Consider the following 14,784-nt stretch of genomic DNA (forward strand, 5'->3'; position numbering starts at 1 on the left):
CCCTCATGTGAATTCTCCTTATGCCTGCTCAGGGTGTGGGTTGTGTTTAGCCAGGGTGTCGGCAAAGGTTGACAGACCTCTGGGCTCTTTGTGACATGTGGGGTTCCTGCATTCGTGCCTCGTGTCTTGGGAATGGACTGTTGCAGAGGGAGTATAGCAGATGCGAGCACCTCCCCTCTTATAAGTTAAGGGGGCACGCAGGTGTTTTTCTCAAGGACACCCACAGGCAGCACACAGAGACTGCTCCAGAAGGGGGTTGTGACAGACATTGGTGAAGTGCTTTCGAACTACTAGGTTGGCAGGAGCAGGGACCAAGCAATGGGAGCTCACCCTGTCACGGGGATTCGAACCGGTGACCTTCCGATCGGCAAGCCCTAGGCTCAGTGGTTTAGACCACAGTGCCACCCGCGTCCCACTATTGCAGCCTTAGTTAGTTATAAAATATTTGTTGTTGTTGTTGTTTAGTCGTTTAGTCATGTCCGACTCTTCGTGACCCCATGGACCAGAGAACGCCAGGCACTCCTGTCCTCCACTGCCTCCCGCAGTTTGGTCAAACTCATGCTGGTAACCTCGAAAACACTATCCAACCATCTCGTCCTCTGTCGCCCCCTTCTCCTTGTGCCCTCCATCTTTCCCAACATCAGGGTCTTCTCCAGGGAGTCTTCTCTTCTCATGAGGTGGCCAAAGTACTGGAGCCTCAGCTTCAGGATCTGTCCTTCCAGTGAGCACTCAGGGCTGATTTCCTTCAGAATGGAGAGGTTTGATCTTCTTGCAGTCTATAATGGTCCTCTATTTATTTTAAAACAGTATTCATCATTTGGCTGCACAAAATAAGCTATTTTAATTAATCATTCTGATACTGATTTAATCCAGATGTGTGTGCTTGTTCTCAGGTTTGTAGGCCGACCTGGACATTATGTGTACGTATTTGCTGGTTACCGAATGGAAGAGGTATTTATCCAATTTTAAATTTTACTTTGAAATAGAGAAGGGAGAGGGATTCAGTTTGCTTTGCATTTTAACGTGAATCTAACTGAATTCACGCATCCAAAATAATATAGGAACACAGCTATCCTTCAAAATATGCTCTTCTCTGAGTTTTGCTGTGTAGTTCACTAACCAAGAAACATACACAGAAGTATGTATTAGGAGAAAGTGGGCATAAAAATGTATATATATGCATTCTATTACAATTGCTTGTACAATGTGTTACATTAGGTAAAATGGCATACCAAAATGTGTACCAGGAGAAACATAGACTAAGAGGCTGCTGAATTTTCATTAAATACACACACATAACTCAAACTGGTATAGAAATGGGACGAACTGGATTTAAGATGGGGGGAAAATGAGTAAATGGGAGAAACTGGACAGATTCCTGCATCGCCAAAATAGATATTTCATAAATCTGCTGTGCTGCTTGAAAGTATGTAATATTCTAATTCTGATTATCTGGAGGCAAAAACATATAAGGGTGTAATTATTATCAGCTGGGTTTGCTAAAGCTGCCGTTTTCCTGAAGCTCAGATTGATGCTTGGGAAATACCGTATTTTTCGCTCTATAGGACACACTTTTTCCCCTCGAAAAATGAAGGGGAAATGTGTGTGCGTCCTATGGAGTGAATGCAGGCTTTCGCTGAAGCCTGGAGAACGAGAGGGGTCGGTGCGCACTGACCCCTCTCGCTCTCCAGGCTTCAGGAAGCTATCCGCAAGCCTTCGGAGCCTGGCACCCCGCTGCCCTGCGGAGGCTTGAAAGGCTGTCCCCGAAGCCTCAAGCCTTTGGAGTGCAGCTGCGCTCCAAAGGCTTCAGGGATCTTTGAGGCTGGTGGTGGGGGAAAGCAGCGCTTCCCCCCACCGCCAGCCCCACAAGCTCAGGGGGCAGCAGCAAGGCTGCGTAGCCTTTGTGCTGTTCCCCAACCTGCTCTTGAACGCACCTTGTTTTAGAGGGGGAGAACAAGGGGAAAAAATTTCCCTGTTCTCTCCCTCCTATGGTCCGGTGCGTCCTATGGTCCGGTGCGTCCTATAGAGCGAAAAGGACGGGTATGTGGGAATGCCCAGTTGCTTGCATGTCCTGCGGCAGTAACAAGCAATAGCACTGCGGGTGTCCCCCCCCCCCCGCATTACCCACTCTCCGGAAACCTCTACTTAGTGGTCTTGTGTCTTGCCCTTTCTCTTGCCCTCTAGTGTGCTCCTGGAGGCTGCTTGATGGAGCTTTGCATTCAGCTGAGCATTATCATGTTGGGGAAACAGCTGATCCAAAATAACATCTTTGAAATTGGAGTTCCGTATGTATTTCATTCACATTCATGCTCTTGTTTCTGTAAGGTATCATGTCGTGGCTTTTGGTTTGCTTGGCAAGACCCCCAAGCCGACCCCCCCATAAGAATAAAGAAATTCGCACGGACACGGATATTTTGTTTAAGGTTTTTTGGGCAAAAATTTGGCCACAACTTTATTGATTACAGGAATGAGAGCGGTATTGGCTTAGGCATTGGCAAGACAACATCTGACTCCTGCCCCCTTTGCAGGAAGTCTGTAAGGGTAAACCACCCAAAGGGAAATTGCTTTGGGGGAACCCGCCTGCATCTCCCCTGGTGTTCCCAGAGGCCTGGCATGGCCCTCACCCTTCAAGCGGACTTCGGACAGGAACCAGGCCCCGGATTCCTTTAACAGAATACCCTTGAAACTGGAGGGGCAGGCAATGGCCGACCTCCCCTCCCCCATTCACCGTAAGCCAATGCCTAACCGCCAAACCTTACAAAGCTGTGACAGTTGCTAAGAGGTAGGCAAAAACCAAGTGCCCCGTGCCAATTTGCCAAATGGAAAAAATTCCTACCCAGCCCCCGACTCAAGCCAGGCAACCAACCAAAGTCCAAAGCAAGGCCAAAGGATCTAAATTAAAGGGAGGGTGGGCGGGAGTTCGGCAGTGCAAAGCAGGAGCCTGGCACACGTCACGCTGCTGCTTTTATACTTTCCCCCACTATCACCCTTTGACATGATTGGGCAATAGCCCTGGGTGATTGTGGTGCCACCCTGGCGTGAGGGCGATAGCTCTACAGACGTCGGGGGGGTGACCAGTTTGACCATTAAGATGATCCCATTTGCCAAAGCCTACTGAAATATTATCATTGCTTGCATACAGTATTATTATTGTTTAAACGTATTAGTTGCTTGTCACCCAAAGGTCTTACAACAAAGAAAAATATACAGTACATGATACTATATGAGGGGTGAGCGGGGTGAGGGTGGAGAGAATCATATAATACATTAGTATTTGATATAACATAACATCCATGGAGGAAAAAACCCAGCTGTATAAATAGTAGTGAGCAAAATTAACAATATTCAAATAAACAAACAAAGAAACGAATGAATGACTGAATGAATGAATGAATGAATGAATGAATTCAACTGAGGTCAAACTTAATTAGCATAAGAGAAAGGGTGCTGGGGTTTTATTTCCCCTAACAAATTAGTTTCTTATGAGTAAATTGATTAACATAAATTACTTGCAACACATTTAAAAATGAGAATGATATTGCAATTTTTTAGGAACACGTGTGTGAAAAAGGTGTTTGATACAGTACTGGGAGGAGCCTTCATTGTCATAAGCAAGGTTGCCTCTCAATGCTATCTGTAGCAGGAATGTGAGGCAAGTATTTTGGAATGCTTTGGCAAAGACGTCTGAGCAAACACGAGGGAAGTCAAGAGAGTTTCCATAAGACGGTGAAATCTGTCTCGCCAGAGTGGTGCATGCTCTAGTTATCTCTCACTTGGATTACTGCAATGCACTCTATGTGGGGCTACCTTTGAAGGTGACCCGGAAACTTCAACTAATCCAGAATGCAGCAGCTAGACTGGTGACTGGGAGCAGCTGCCAAGACCACATAACACCGGTCTTGAAAGATCTACATTGGCTCCCAGTACGTTTCCGAGCACAATTCAAAGTGTTGGTGCTGACCTTTAAAGCCCTAATTGGCCTCAGTCCAGTATACCTGAAGGAGTATCTCCACCCCCATCGTTCTGCCAGGACACTGAGGTCCAGCACTGAGGGCCTTCTGGCACTTCCCACTTTTTGTGGTGTATGCCACCCAACAAAGAACCCCAAACAACACCCCAGCCCAAGAGTCTGTTCAGCAGTCTCAGCTTTTGTAGCTGGAGTCAATCCAGCCCCCGCCCTCCTAGGCCAGGTGGAAAAAGGCCTGCAAGGCAGGGAGCACAGCTTCCAGGACACACGGCCAAGAATGTACTCACGGGGGTTATTTGTTAATCATATTTTAGGTCTGCACAGTGATGATCTGTACTGGCTCTCATTATAGTTACTTTAGGCAGCCTACCAGAGGGAGATAAGAATGAAACAGAACATTAGTGGCACCAGTAATGGCCAGAAAAGCAAAAATGAAAAGTGAACCTCAGACTGGTAATGGCAAATGCATTATACTGGATGGAAGTAGCCAGTGCTCTCCCCCCCTCCCTCTTTTTTTGACAAATATGCTTTCCTCAGATGTGATCCCAGATGTGATCTGAAAGCAACCTGAGAACTAAAACTGGCAAAGCACCTTGTAGCAACAGGGGAAGGGATTGAATCATCAACCTCAATGAAGACATATTTGTCAAAGCACATTGAGCATTTTTCTTCCCTTTATTCAATTCTCCATATGGCACCAGTTTGAGGTCCAACTCTCTTTTTTTCCATTCTTAACAAAACTAAGAATATGGGGGCTGCAATCCACACAATTATTATTATTATTATTATTATTATTATTATTATTATATTTGCAAAGTTAACAAGGAAAGGGGGGGAGGAAAAAACAAAACACTAACAGCCACCACCAAATACTATTACTAATAATAGACCACCACCAGACACACTTATATGAGAGTAAGAAATAGATCTTACTTCTGAGTAGACATCCATAGGATTGCACCAGAGTCCGTTTTGGGGGCCTAATCTGGCCCGCCGGTCGGTTTAATCCTGCCGCTGTGGCAGTTTATTTTGTGGGGTAAAATCCTAACAAAACCTCAACAACTTCAATCCTAAAAAAAAGCTCAACTGTGAAAGAAACTGTGAAAAAAGTTTGGACACCACTGGCATTGCACTGTAAGTCCAGCTCCCCACCCTCAAAGGTTTTCAATTGATGGTTTTTTATTACAAATACCTGCCATTACTTCCCCACTTTGGTTAGGTGTAAAGAAAACTTTTTTGTTTGAACAGGTAGCTAATAAATAGACCTATCACTCCATCATAATCTCTTTTGCATAGCATGCATACTTCAGGTTCAAGGGATTTATTGCAGTCTGCAGGGAGGAAGGTTTAGCGTGGCCCTTTGTTAAGATCCTGGCAGCAGAGGATTAACCTGGATTTTTACTCATAGGTATGGTGCATGCGAAACATTCCTTGAGCATCTTTTTTCATGTGTGTCCTTAAGCTGGTATCTCTGGTGTCATTCCTGGAGAATACTAGATTATTATACTACAAAGTTTATTTTCCAGACAATGCTTTATGTGTTTATTTAAGTAAGTTCAGGCAGTGGGGAAGAGAGAGCTCTTACCTCACATCCCTGGTGCATAGCCGTCAACTTTCCCCTTTTCTTGCGAGGAATCCTATTCGGAATAAGGGACTTTCCCTTAAAAAAAGGAAAACATTGACAGCTATGCCCTGGTGAATTGCTAGAAAGCTCCTTCGTTTGTTGTCATCTCAGCTTCAAGATGGTTTGAGGATGAAATGGAAGGACCCAGTGAGGCCTGAACGTCTTCCACACACACACATTTATGTTTGCTACATAAAACAAAAAATAATGCTTTTCTTTTAAGCTGCTTCCCTGGGCAACTAGTGAGGCTGTTAAAAGTTCTCTTTGAGATCCCCAACCTGTTTTAATTAAATTTATTGCCTACATTTTTTTTTTATTCCCCAGTAAGTTAAAAAAACTGTTCCGGAAGCTAAAGGATGAGAGGCCTGAGACAAAGGCAAATGAATCTGATCCTTCCAAGCCACCTCAGCAATGGGAGCTGGACCACGCCTTGGAACCTTTCACTGGGCTGACCCCAGAATACATGGAAATGAGTAAGGCTTTTGAAATATCTCTTTTCATCCGCTAGTAACAAAGCAGTCTTTTTTCTAAAAAGCTTATAGAGCTTTTATAAAGCATGCAGAACTTACTCCTGTTCTTTAAAAACATTTTTTTAAAAAAACCTACTAGGATATGGTTACCAGATGTCCTCGTTTCCCAGGGACAGTCCCCGGATTTACAAATCTGTCCCCGGACAAAATCCGTCCCCGGAATGTCCCCAGATTTCATTTAATGTCCCCGGATTTGTATTTTAAGTGTTGTAGATTTATTAGTAGGGAATGAATGTTGCAAGATTGGTTCAACGGGACAAGACACACCATATAGGGACTTCTGGCAAGGCAAAATGGCAGGCGCCATGGCAGCGAGCAGCTCCTGAAGCCAGCCAGAGCCAACTGTGTTACCAGGCTGGCTCCGGGCTGCTGAGACTGCCACTGCCATTGCCAAGGGGGAACCGGGGATGCCCGGCACGTCAACTGGGGGAACTGCTGACACACACACCCCCGCGAGACAAATCGAGCCGGGCACGAGAGCACGCGGCCACCCAGCCGACTGCCCAGTAGCACTCCAGGACCAGGAAAACTCGGGAGCCAATGCAGGGAGAAGGAGAAGGAGAAGGAAGAGAGAAAAAGAGGAAGGAGAAAAGAGAGGGGCGCCCCAACCTTGCCACGCTGCTGTTGCTGCTGCCACTGAGGAGGAGAGCTAGGAGACCACTGGGAGGGCAAGGACACGTGGCTGAGCCCAGGCCTGACCCAAGCCTACTCCATGGCAGCAAGCGCTCCAAGAGAACAGGCTGGCGCCCAGAGGAAGGCTGAGCAACAGAGAAGACTACAGAAGAGAAGATAATACTTCTTTTTTAAAAAAACAAACAAGCTTTTTTATAACTTTTTTTTTCTCTTTTCAAAAAAAAAAAAGTGTCCCTGGATTCCTTGAACAAAAATCTGGTAACCTTATTGTGATGGGATGATGAGCTGCTTGTGCGTAAAATCCTAATCCCTCAGAGTTTGGCTAAGTCCCCAAACCTCTGTCTGTGATGGAGCTCCTTAAACATGACTCCATCAATCGCTCATTGAATCGGACAGTGGGCGTTTACGGAACTTCTTCCAGCATAAAAGCTCCTTAACGGAAACGCGTCTTCTGGACTCTCGGCGTGACAGTTTCCGCCGAGGAGTGGGTGTCCCTACAGGAGGTCCTGAAATCTCCCCGCTGCTCCCGCTTGAAGTGTCTCTGAGCCCTCCCTCCGACTCACTTTCCCTTGGAACTCCACTTCTCCCCCTGCTGGTCCCCTCCTCCGCTGAATGGTCTCTCTCACCCTCCATGAGCCCTTTCACCTCCTTAGTCTCAGATGGCAGTTCCCTGACATCCACCTCCCCTCCAGGGCCCCCTTCACCCCCTTCCCTCCCCTCCTCTGCGGGAGGCGAGGGAGCAAAACCCCTGAAGGAACCTCCCTCATCTTCCGAAGTTTCGAACACTTCCCTCCACCTTTTGCTGTCTCCGGTTTCCAAGTACTCCTCCTCATCGGAGTCTGTTCCTCCTTCCAACTCCGATTCCCTGAATCCCTCCAGTTCCTCCTCATCGTTGGTGGTGCCAAAGTACTCCCTCCGAAACCTCGCTACTGGCTGAGGTTTCCTGGGGAACCTTTGGTGGAACGTTTCGATCAAGATCCCGTCACGGACCTCCTCTGCCTTCACCCAGGTGTTTTCCGACTCCGGTTCCCCTTCCCACGCGACCAAATACTCCACCTGATTACCCTTCCACCTGGAGTCGATGATTTCCGCCACATGGTTGCGGCTTTCCCTTTCTTCTATGGCTGGCCCCCGTGTGGATACCCCTTCACCTTCCCCCCTGTATGGTGACAGTAATGACCTGTGGAATACTGGGTGCAGTTTCATGTGGTTCGGTAACCGGAGTCTGAACGCCACTGGGTTGACCTGTTGGATGACCTCAAATGGTCCCAATCTTTTGGGTCTCAATTTCTTGCAACCCCCCTTGAACGGCAACCCTTGGGTTGATAGCCAGACCCGACTCCCCACCCTAATTGTTTCACCTTCCCTTCTGCTCTTGTCTGCCTGCCTCTTATCTTCTTCCTTGGCCCTTTCTAAGTTGAGTTGGAGTTGACGATGGATCGCTTCCATTTCTTCTACAAAAAGTTCCGCGGCCGGAACACTCCATCTTTCCCCTCCTTCCCCTGGAAACGCCCTGGGGTGGCACCCATAATTAGCCAAAAAGGGGCTCATCCCGGTGGACACATTCTCAGCATTATTGTAAGCAAATTCCGCTAGTGCCAACTTTTCGACCCAATCGTTCTCTCTGTCATTGACATAACACCTCAGGTATTGTTGGAGAATACCGTTTGCTCTCTCCGCCTGCCCATTGGTCTCAGGGTGCCTGGCAGTCGAAAAGTTGACCTCTACGTGCAATAAGCTCATAAGTTTCCTCCAGAATCTGGACGTGAACTGTTTCCCTCTGTCGGAAACCACCCTCAAGGGGGCGCCATGCAGTCTGAAAATATGTTCTACAAACAATTTCGCTGTTTCTTCCGCCGTGACTGCATGTGAGCAAGCTACAAAGTGACCCATCTTAGTTAACAGGTCTACTACGACTAGTATGGCGGTTTTCCCCTGGGATTTGGGCAGATCAGTCATAAAATCTATCGACACCGCCTCCCACGGTCGTTCTGGTGTGGGTAACGGTTCTAATAACCCCGCTGGTGCCCGCCTTTCTCCTTTGGCTCTCTGGCATTGGTCACACCTTCTCACATACTCCCGTACATCCTCCCTCACCTTGGGCCACCAAAACTCCCTGGTCACCAACCACATGGTCTTGTGTTGCCCAAAATGCCCCGCTGTGGGATTGTCGTGCAGCTGTTTGAGTACTCTCCCCCTCAATTCCCCTTCGGGTATATATAGCGCCCCTCTGTAATACAATGCCCCGTTTCTTTCTTCAAAACCCCCGGGGTCTTCTCCCTCTCTCCTTAGACCTCTGAGCTTGTCCTGGGCGTACTCATCATTTACCGTTCCCTCTACCAGTTCTCTTTGCCCCACCCAGGCCGCACCACACACCCAGTGGTCCTCTGGGATAATATGTCTCTCTTCCGGCGCTCCCTCCCCCTCCAAATATTCAGGTTTGCGAGAGAGAGCGTCCGCTCTGATGTTTTCTGGACCTGGCACATAGCAAATTTCAAAATGGAATTTGGAGAACTCCTGGGCCCATCTCACTTGTCGTTGGTTGAGCACCCGTGCTGTTCTCCAATACTCCAAATTCTTGTGGTCCGTACACACTTGCACCTTATGTTGTGCGCCAATTAGTAAGTGTCTCCATCTCCGGAACGCTTCGTGAATGGCGAGTAGTTCTCGGTCATATACCGTGTAGTTCCTCTCGGATTTGTTCAGCTTACGCGAAAAGAAGGCACACGGTCTCCATTCCGACTTATTGCTCCCTGGCTGAAGCAGCACCGCCCCCACCGCCCGGTCTGAGGCATCAGTTTCCACTCTCATGGGTTTTTGTAAATCCACATGCAGGAGCTGTTCTTCCGAAGCGAATGCCCTTTTCAATTCCTCAAAAGCATGCTCCGCCTCCGCCGTCCAAACGAATTTCTTCTTGCTGCTTAGACAGTCCGTGATGGGAGCCGTTAAGTGGGCAAAGTTCTTGATGAATTTACGGTAAAAGTTCCCAAACCCTAAGAACCTTTGCACATCTTTTCTCGTTTTCGGTGTCTTCCATTCCAGCACCGCCTGGACCTTGCCTGGATCCATGGCTAATCCCTTGTCTGATAAGCGGTACCCCAGGAATTCCACCTCCTTGGTGTGGAACTGACACTTCTCCAATTTCACCCACAACTGGTTTGCTTGCAGCTGGCTCAGCACTTCCCTGACATCCTTTACATGCTGCTCCTCATTCTCTGAATATATCAGCACGTCATCGAGGAAGGCCACGCAATTCTTGTAGAGCAAAGGTCCCAGTACGTGGTTCATGAGCGATTGAAAACAGGCGGAGCCTGATTGTAATCCGAATGGCATAACGAGATATTCAAACGCCCCCAAAGGGGTGAACATGGTGGTTTTCCATTCATCCCCCTTCTTTATTCGTATCAGGTTGTATGCTCCTCTCAGGTCCAGTTTCGTGAATATCTTTCCCTTCCTCACCCTGGTCAAAATGTCATCAATCCTGGGCATGGGGAAAGTCACTGGTTCTGACACGGCATTTAGGGCCCGGTAGTCCACGACCAATCTCGGTTTATCCGTGTTTTTTTTGTCCACAAAAAACACTGGGCTCCCCCCCACCGCTCTGGACTCTCTGATGAAGCCCCTCTTCAGGTTTTTATCAATAAACTCCCTTAACTCCTGCATTTCCCTGTCTGACATGGCGTACAGCTTGCCCACGGGGAGCTGGGCCCCAGGGACCAGATTAATTTGGCAGTCAAAGTCTCTGTGCGGTGGTAATTTATCTGCTTCCCTTTCACTGAAGACCTTGCTCAGGTCAGCGTATTGTTTGGGCACCTTCCCTTTGTCCGCCACTTCCGTCCCTGCTAGAGAGGCTTTTGCCCCTTCTGGCACCTTTCCCTCTCTGCAGTGTTCCAGACAATGTGCTGACCCAAAGGAGACCACTCTCTGATGCCAGCCCACTAGCGGGTCATGCAACGCTAGCCAGCTCATTCCCAAAATGACTGGAGCCCCTCCCAGGGTGGCTACATTGAACGCTATCCTCTCAGTGTGCCTGGCCACCCTCATAACCATTGGGACGGTTTGTAGGCTGACTTCTCCTCCCAGCAGCTCCCTCCCATCGATCGTGGTGACCTGCAGGGGGTTGCTTAAAGGGAGTGTCTGTATCTGGTGTTCAGCTGCAAACTCCTTGCTCATAAAATTACAGGAGCTGCCTGAGTCCAGCAGCGCCTTAGTCTTTAGTGGGTATCCGTTTGCCAGCTCTAGCAACACCTCTATTACTAGGGCTGGTCTTGGAGGTTCCGGAGTGGGCACTTTTACTGCTCCTTGGCCTGTCTGCAGTGCCCTGACAGAGGCAGACAGGCGTTGGCTTTTACTGGCTCCTGGACTTCCTCCTCCTTCCCCCCAACAGCTCCCGCCATCCCTTGCCATTCCTTTCTTTGCGGGCAGACTCTGGCAAAGTGACCTGGCTGCTGGCAGAGATAACATTTCTTGGCGCTCTTTCCCTCCTTCTTCCTCCCTTCACTGGGATTTGAAACTGCGCGCGCGCGCGCTGTTCCAACTTCCATCGGCTCTCCTGGCGGGAAACTTGGTTCTGGAATCTCTGGAATGCGGAAATCCCTCCAACGCTCTCCTTTCCCCTCCCGCTTCTCCAAGGCTCTTGCCTCCTGGCGTGCTCCAATGGTCAGCGCTGATTTGGTCAGCTGGTCCATAGACTCCGCCCTGGGCGCCCGGGAAAGTTCATCTTTCACCGCCGAAGAAAGCCCCTCTTCAAAGAGCATTTGAATGGGTTCCGCCGAAAGGTCCCACCCCAATCTATGTATCAACATTGTAAACTCAGTCCAGTACTCACGAACCGATCGGCTCCCCTGTTTGCACGCCATCAATTGTCTGCGCACCAGCCCCTGTTCAATCTCGCTGGAAAACATCAAATCCATGGCGCGAAAAAACTTCCTCGCGTCCTTCAGCATGTCACTATTCCCTGCCATCAGGGGTCTGACCCAATCTCTCGCCCCTCCTTCGAGATGGCCAATCACAAACGCCACTCTCGATGCCTCGTCGGGAAAGTCATTAAACTGCAGTTCAAGAGCATACTGCATCTCTGTCCTAAAGGCTTGGTAGTTCCTGGGGTCCCCCCCAAACTTCTGCACCATTCCTGGCATCTTTCTTGCTAGTGTAGCGCCTTTTGCCTTTTCTGCATCCTGCGCCCTCCTTTCTTCTAGCCTCGCCGTTTGCATTGCTAGCTGGAGTTCCAACACTCTGTACCTTTCTTCCAGGCTTGGACCCTCTCCAGCTCCTGCTGCTCCTCTGGCTCCGGCTGGGTTACTCATGATGCCTCTCTGCACAAGCTGCTTTCAGGGACTGTCCGATTGCTGTGATGGGATGATGAGCTGCTTGTGCGTAAAATCCTAATCCCTCAGAGTTTGGCTAAGTCCCCAAACCTCTGTCTGTGATGGAGCTCCTTAAACATGACTCCATCAATCGCTCGTTGAATCGGACAGTGGGCGTTTACGGAACTTCTTCCAGCATAAAAGCTCCTTAACGGAAACGCGTCTTCTGGACTCTCGGCGTGACAGTTTCCGCCGAGGAGTGGGTGTCCCTACAGGAGGTCCTGAAATCTCCCCGCTGCTCCCGCTTGAAGTGTCTCTGAGCCCTCCCTCCGACTCACTTTCCCTTGGAACTCCACTTCTCCCCCTGCTGGTCCCCTCCTCCGCTGAATGGTCTCTCTCACCCTCCATGAGCCCTTTCACCTCCTTAGTCTCAGATGGCAGTTCCCTGACACTTATACTAGGAACAATTAGAAATACTCATAAGGTCAATAAGCAAATGCAAAAAAATTAAATAAATAAATATCCATGCGGCACTGCATAAAACAGTCAGAATAAACTAACCTAATTTAACAGCTTGAAATTAAACAGGAGAGAGAATAACGCCTAACGGTAGTATATGCAAATGGAGAGGCGCCATTGCAAAAAGGCCTTCCACAGAGACCCACTCAAACCACACATTCGGAGTCGTGGGGCTTGGGGAGATGGGTGCCAGGTGAGTCTCCCTTAACCAACAGATGAGGAGAGTTTGGATTTGATACCCCGCTTTATCACTACCCGAAGGAGTCTCAAAGCGGCTAACAATCTCCTTTCCCTTCCTCCCCCACAACAAACACTCTGTGAGGTGAGTGGGGCTGAGAGACTTCAGAGAAGTGTGACTGGCCCAAGGTCACCCAGCAGCTGCATGTGGAGGAGCGGGGAAGCGAACCCGGTTCCCCAGATTATGAGTCTATCGCTCTTAACCACTACACCACACACACTCAGGAAAACCCATGACTTGCTTGGGGCAGAGTTTGGCTTGCCTATAGCATACAGGTTAGGAGGAGGTGGCAAGGCTACCCCGGCCTCAACCTATGCTTGCACAGCGATTCAGGTTCTTGCTGCAATCTATTGTTAAATAAAAGCCCTCAAGCCAGTATCAGTGGCCTCCCTCTTTATTTCTGGCTTCAGGTACAATTTAAATATTTTTATTCCAATTACAGATATATATATATATTCCAGCAGGCGAATCTGATTATCTTTAATATTAATGGCTCACCATCTTTGTAATTTTACCATGCGGCACAATATGCTCAGTGCTGGCTATGAGATTCAAGAAAGATGGAAAGCTAGAGTAAAATTAAACCTTCTTCTCCCTGTGGTGCACAGTACGTATCACTAAATTCAGCTGTCAGGTTCACTGCTGATTGACACAGACCACCCACATAGAGCGGAAGTTCTTTGAGATGCTCAGCACTGAAGCTGTCAGTTGAGATTGTTCTGAAAGGGCATCAGGCAGAAATGAAGATGAAAGGAGCACTTCAGTGGAGAATGTTTGCATACTTTCAAAACTGGGTAAAAGAACAGGACTCGCAGAGAGTCACTGAATTCAGAAAGCAAATTTTTAACTGCAAGAAAAAATAATGTTGTGGTTAAATGCAGCAACATGTTCCTGAGAAGGAATGGAAATACTGATGTAGACTAATCCTAAAATGCCACCTTGATTGGATTCAGTTTTGAAATCTGTGTAGCTTTGTGTGATTTTCCCTCTTCACCTGTTCTGGTCCTTTTTGGCCATACAAACTGAGAGATAGCAGGGCAATTCTACCTTTCTGTATGTTAGGGGGAGATATTCTGAAACAGTACATGGGAACCCCTAGATTAATGTGTAAGGTCCTCCAAAGGCAAAAGTCTTCTTCTTCTTCTTTGGCGATCACTCGTAGCCGAGTAAGATTGTCTTCCATAAACACGGTTTTAACAATGAGTCCGTAAGTGACTGTGGAGGGCAATTCTGGATCCACATGTCCTTCCACAGTGGGGACATTCAGTGGCGTAGTGTGGGTTGTCAGCACCCGGGGCAAGGCAAGTAATTTGTGCCCCCTAACCCGTGGATTTTAGCACTCGAGTGTGAACGCCCCCCCAGATGTTGCGCCCGGTGTGGCCGGCCCCCCCCGCACCCCCCACGCTACGCCACTGGGGACATTGGTTCCCGGGCAGGAGTTAATCACGGTGTGGATTTGCCAAGCGTGCCTTCCTCTTAGCACGTTCTGAGTTTGAGTGTCTTCAAAGTCCATGACACCTTTGGTAAAGGCTGTTCTCCAACTGGAGCGCTCGCAGGCCAGTGTTTCCCAGTTGTCGGTCTTTATACTGCATTTTTTAAGATTTGCCTTGAGACAGTCTTTAAACCTCTTTTGTTGACCACCAGCATTACGCTTTCCACTATTAAGTTCAGAATAGAACTTATATGATCCAGCAAGTGAGAAAGGCAAAAGTATGTGTAATAAGAAACACAGATCTGCCAACAGAAATGGCAGGCCCATATCAGATACCTTCCTCCACCTCTATAGTACAAGTCACTCTGGTCCTGATGTCATTATCTTGAACGCCTTTCCTTCCACATTGTTAAATGGAGCAAGAGCAATGAAACATACATCATTATGAGATCTAGGCCCAAAGGAAGTTGCATGATGGAGGTCCAGCAAGGGCCAGTTTCTCAGCACTATCCCCTCTGTTCCTTACAATGTGCAG

The 14,784-nt window shown here is 48.3% G+C and overlaps 1 protein-coding gene across 1 annotated transcript in view; it reads left to right on the forward strand.

The window, feature by feature from the left end:
* Nucleotides 1–14,784, forward strand: part of ANO2 (anoctamin 2) — a 131,506-nt gene that overhangs the window by 104,205 nt on the left and 12,517 nt on the right. Inside the window, exons 16-18 of the mRNA XM_053387705.1 lie at nucleotides 894–951; nucleotides 2,185–2,285; nucleotides 5,916–6,064. Coding sequence (XP_053243680.1) covers nucleotides 894–951; nucleotides 2,185–2,285; nucleotides 5,916–6,064 — 308 coding nt within the window. The remainder of the gene's footprint in view (nucleotides 1–893; nucleotides 952–2,184; nucleotides 2,286–5,915; nucleotides 6,065–14,784) is intronic.

This window comes from Podarcis raffonei, chromosome 5 (assembly GCF_027172205.1).
Source record: "Podarcis raffonei isolate rPodRaf1 chromosome 5, rPodRaf1.pri, whole genome shotgun sequence".
Classification (NCBI taxonomy): domain Eukaryota; kingdom Metazoa; phylum Chordata; class Lepidosauria; order Squamata; family Lacertidae; genus Podarcis; species Podarcis raffonei.